This window comes from Sapajus apella, unplaced genomic scaffold (genome assembly GCF_009761245.1).
Source record: "Sapajus apella isolate SASKATOON/1434 unplaced genomic scaffold, GSC_monkey_1.0 scaffold195, whole genome shotgun sequence".
NCBI classification, from domain to species: Eukaryota; Metazoa; Chordata; class Mammalia; order Primates; family Cebidae; genus Sapajus; species Sapajus apella.
The window spans coordinates 583,413-587,501 of record NW_022437135.1 but is presented as its reverse complement, the minus strand read 5'-3'; the positions used below and the strand labels follow the sequence as shown (position 1 = coordinate 587,501).

The 4,089-nt window shown below is 47.2% G+C and overlaps 1 protein-coding gene and 1 long non-coding RNA gene across 2 annotated transcripts in view; one reads left to right on the top strand and one right to left on the bottom strand.

The window, feature by feature from the left end:
* ATP6V1E1 (ATPase H+ transporting V1 subunit E1) overlaps window positions 1-4,089 on the top strand; it is a 42,731-nt gene that overhangs the window by 5,378 nt on the left and 33,264 nt on the right. Inside the window, exon 2 of the mRNA XM_032269614.1 lies at window positions 3,152-3,217. Coding sequence (XP_032125505.1) covers window positions 3,152-3,217 — 66 coding nt within the window. The remainder of the gene's footprint in view (window positions 1-3,151; window positions 3,218-4,089) is intronic.
* LOC116543775 overlaps window positions 1-4,089 on the bottom strand; it is a 16,028-nt gene that overhangs the window by 3,116 nt on the left and 8,823 nt on the right. The window lies entirely within an intron of this gene.

Here is a 4,089-nt window from a genome sequence, read left to right as displayed (position 1 = left end):
TCTCAAAAAAAAAAAAAAAAAAAAGTAGTTTGGAAAGACGATGGTGGCCATGGAAGTTGGAATCCCCTGAGTGTGTAACAACTCAGCCACCAAAAGAAGAAGAAAAGAGGGCGGCTCCGAGATTTCCCATTAAACAAATCTGTCCTTTCTAAAACTATCCTGTGTGTTTTGTTTTGTTTTGTTTTGTGTTTTGAGACAGAGTTTCACTTTTGTTGCCCAGGCTGGAGTGCAATGGCATGATCTTGGCTCACCACAACCCTCTGCCTCCCAAGTTCAAGTGATTCTCCTGTCTCAGCCTCCTGAGTAGCTGAGATTACAGGCATGCGCCACCATGCCCAGCTAATTTTTTCTATTTTTATTAGACACCGGGTTTCACCATGTTAGTCAGGCCGGTCTTGAACTCCTGACCTCAGGTGATCTGCCTGCCTTAGTCTCCCTATATGTTGTCTTTAAGATTTGGTGCTAGGCCCAGCACTTTGGGAGGCCTAGGCGGGTGGATCACCAGGTCAAGAGATCACTTGAGCTTAGTTCTAGACCATCGTGGCCAACATGGTGAAACCCCGTCTCTACTAAAAATACAAACATTAGCTGGGCATGGTGTGCGCTCCTGTAGTCCTAGCTATCAGGGAGGCTGATTGGACCACAGCACTCTAGCCTGGTAACAGTGAGACTCCATCTCCAAAAAAAGACATAGGCTGGTGCAGTGGCTCACACCTGTGATCCCAACACTTTGGGAGACCAAGGCAGGTGGATCACAAGGTCAGGAGTTCGAGACCAGCCTGATCAACATGGTGAAACCCCAACTCTACTAAAAATACAAAAGATTCGCCAGGTGTGGTGGTGCACACCTGTAATCCCAGCTACACAGGAGGCTGAGGCAGGAGAATCGCTTGAATCCGGGAGGTGGAGCTTGCAGTGAGCTGAGATTGCACCACTGCACTCTAGCCTAGGCAACACAGTGAGACTCCGTCTCAAAAAAAAAAAAAAAAGAATAGTGGCAGGAAGACAAACTTGGAAGCTGTTGTAGTCATTCTGCTGAGTGATGATGAATGCAAGGACTATGCTAGCGGCTTTGAGGGTGCAGCAAGGTGGGCAAGGTAAAGCGTTAGGAGAGAATTGATAGGACTTGGTGATTGGTTGGCTGTAAGGACTGAGGTAGGAGGAAGAGTCACAGTTGGAGCTTGGTGCTAATCCCTGAGAGAGCTCAAAGTGAGAAGTGGGGAGAAGAGTGGTGAGCAGTTCAGTAGGGAATGTGTTGAATTTAGATTTATTTTATTTTGTTTGTTTGTTTATTTTTTTATTTTTTATTTTTATTTTATTTTATTTTATTTTATTTTTTTGTTGCCCAGGCTGGAGTGCAGTGGCGCGATCTCGGCTCACCGCAACCTCCACCTCCTGGGTTCAGGCAATTCTGCCTCAACTTCCTGAGTAGCTGGGATTACAGGCACGCACCACCATGCCCAGCTAATTTTTTGTATTTTTGGTAGAGACGGGGTTTCATCATGTTGACCAGGATGGTCTCGATCACTTGACCTCGTGATCCACCCGCCTCGGCCTCCCAAAGTGCTGGGATTACAGGCTTCAGCCACCGCGCGCAGCCTTGTTTATTTTTTTTATTTAAGATGGGGTTTCACCATGATGGCCAGGCTGGTCTTGAACTCCTGACCTCAGGTGATCTACCCACCTTGGCTTTCCAAAAGGATTACAGGCATGAGCCTCTTTTTTTTTTTTTTTTTTTTTTTTGAGATGGAGTCTTGCTCTGTCACCAGGCTGGAGTGCAGTAGCGCAAGCTCTGCTCACTGCAACCTCCGCCGCCTGGGTTCAAGCGATTCTTCCGCCTCAGCCTCCCGAGTAGCTGGGACAACAGACACGTGCCACCACTCCCAGCTACTCTTTTTTTTTGTATTTTTAGTAGAGACGGGGTTTCACCGTGTTGACCAGGATGATCTCAATCTCTTGGCCTCGTGATCCGCCCACCTCGGCCTCCCAAAGTGCTGGGATTAGAGGCGTGAGACACCGTGCCTGGCCCAGCCTCTTTTTTTTTTTTTTAAGAGGCAGGGTTTCACCATGTTGGTTAGGCTGGTCTTGAACTTCTGACCTCAAGTGATCCACCCGCCTCAGCCTCCCAAAGTGCTGGGTTTACAGGCGTGAGCCACCACGCCCGGCCTTGAATTTAGATTTCTGTGAGTAGGATACTTAAAAAGAGCTGTTTAAGAGGCAGAGTAGAAGGGTATGGCCCCAAAGGAGACTCCAAAGGAGAAAGGAGGAAGTCGTGGAAGCAACGGGAAGATTGTTAAGGGTAAGTTGGGCAACACATCAACTGCTGCTGAAAGATCAAGTAAGAAAAGGCCAAGATCAAGCGACAAGGAGATTGTCACTTGATGAGAGAACTGTCAGTGGAGTGCAGAGAAGGGTACACGCCAGACGACAGTGTTAAGAGAAGGGTGAGAAAGTTGAAAGTGTAAAGATGGGTAGCTCTTCAGCAAAGTTTCTTAGAGGTGGAGAAGACAAAGGGAGGGTGCTGGCTAAGGGGTATGAAGTGGAGGGAGGTACATAGCACTTCTCCTTTGTATTCCAGGTCCCTCGAGAGGAGGATAAATGTCCTATTTATCTTATTTATCTGTGTTGTTGAATGTTGGATCTGGTCCATTTGCTAGAACACATTTTACATACTAAGTTTCCTGAGAGTGGAAATGGTCTCGTTCATCCTTGTACTCAGTGCCCGGCATAGTATGCGTGCAGTGAGTGGCTGATTTTTAATTTTTTTTTTTTTAATTTTTTTTTTTTCCTTTTTTTTTTTTTTTTTTACCTTTTTTTAAAGACGGGGTTTCACCATGTTGGTCAGGCCGGCCTTGAACTCCCGACCTCAGGTGATCTGCCCGCCTCGGCCTCCCAGAGTGCAAGGATTACAGGCGTGAGCCACCGCACCCAGCCAGTGGCTGATTTGTAATTTTAGTAGAGATGGGGCATCACTGTGGTGTCTGGACTAGTCTCCAACACCTAGCCTAGAGCAGTGCTCCCTCCTTGGCCCCCCAGAGTGGTAGGATTATGGGTTTGAGCCACTGCATGTACATGTCATTGATTGTTCAGTGAATCAGAAAATATATTTTCATCTCGTTGAATTAAAAAATAAAATGTTTTTTTCTTACAGATTAAGCATATGATGGCTTTCATTGAACAAGAAGCCAATGAGAAAGCAGAAGAAATAGATGCAAAGGTGAGATTCATTTTCTAGTTTTACGAAGTTATCAAGGTTTCCTGTTGTTTTGCTTTGCTAAATAATACTGTTAGTAAAGTTGTTTTAACAACAGATTGCAAAGGACTGATAAAAATGTGTCTCTTCGCCGGGCACGGTGGCTCAAGCCTGTAATACCAGCACTGTGGGAGGCCGAGGCAGGTGGATCACGAGGTCAAGAGATCGAGACCATCCTGGTCAACATGGTGAAACCCCGTCTCTATTAAAAATACGAAAAATTAGCTGGGCATGGTGGCGCGTGCCTGTAATCCCAGCTACTCAGGAGGCTGAGGCAGGAGAATCGCCTGAACCCAGGAGGCGGAGGTTGTAGTGAGCCGAGATAGCGCCACTGTACTCCAGCCTGGCGACGGAGTGAGACTCCATCTCAAAAACAAACAAACGAAAGAGAGGTGTCTCCTCTCTCTCTCTCTCTCTCTCTTTCGTTTGTTTGTTTTTGAGATGGAGTCTCACTCCGTCGCCAGGCTGGAGTACAGTGGCACTATCTCAACTCACTGCAACCTCCACCTCCCAGGTTCAAGCGATTCTCCTGCCTCAGCCTCCTGAGTAGCTGGGATTACGGGCATGCACCACCATGCCCAGCTAATTTTTTTTTGTATTTTTAGTAGAGACGGGGTTTCACCATGTTGACCAGGATGGTCTTGATCTCTTGACCTCGTGATCCACCTGCCTCGGCCTCCCAAAGTGCTGGGATTACAGGCTTGAGCCACTGCGCCCGGCCTAATTTTTGTATTTTTAGTAGAGATAGGGTTTCACCATGTTGGCTAGGCTGGTCTCAAACTCCTGACCTCAGGTGATCCACCTGCTGTGGCCTCCCAAAGTGCTGGGATTACAGG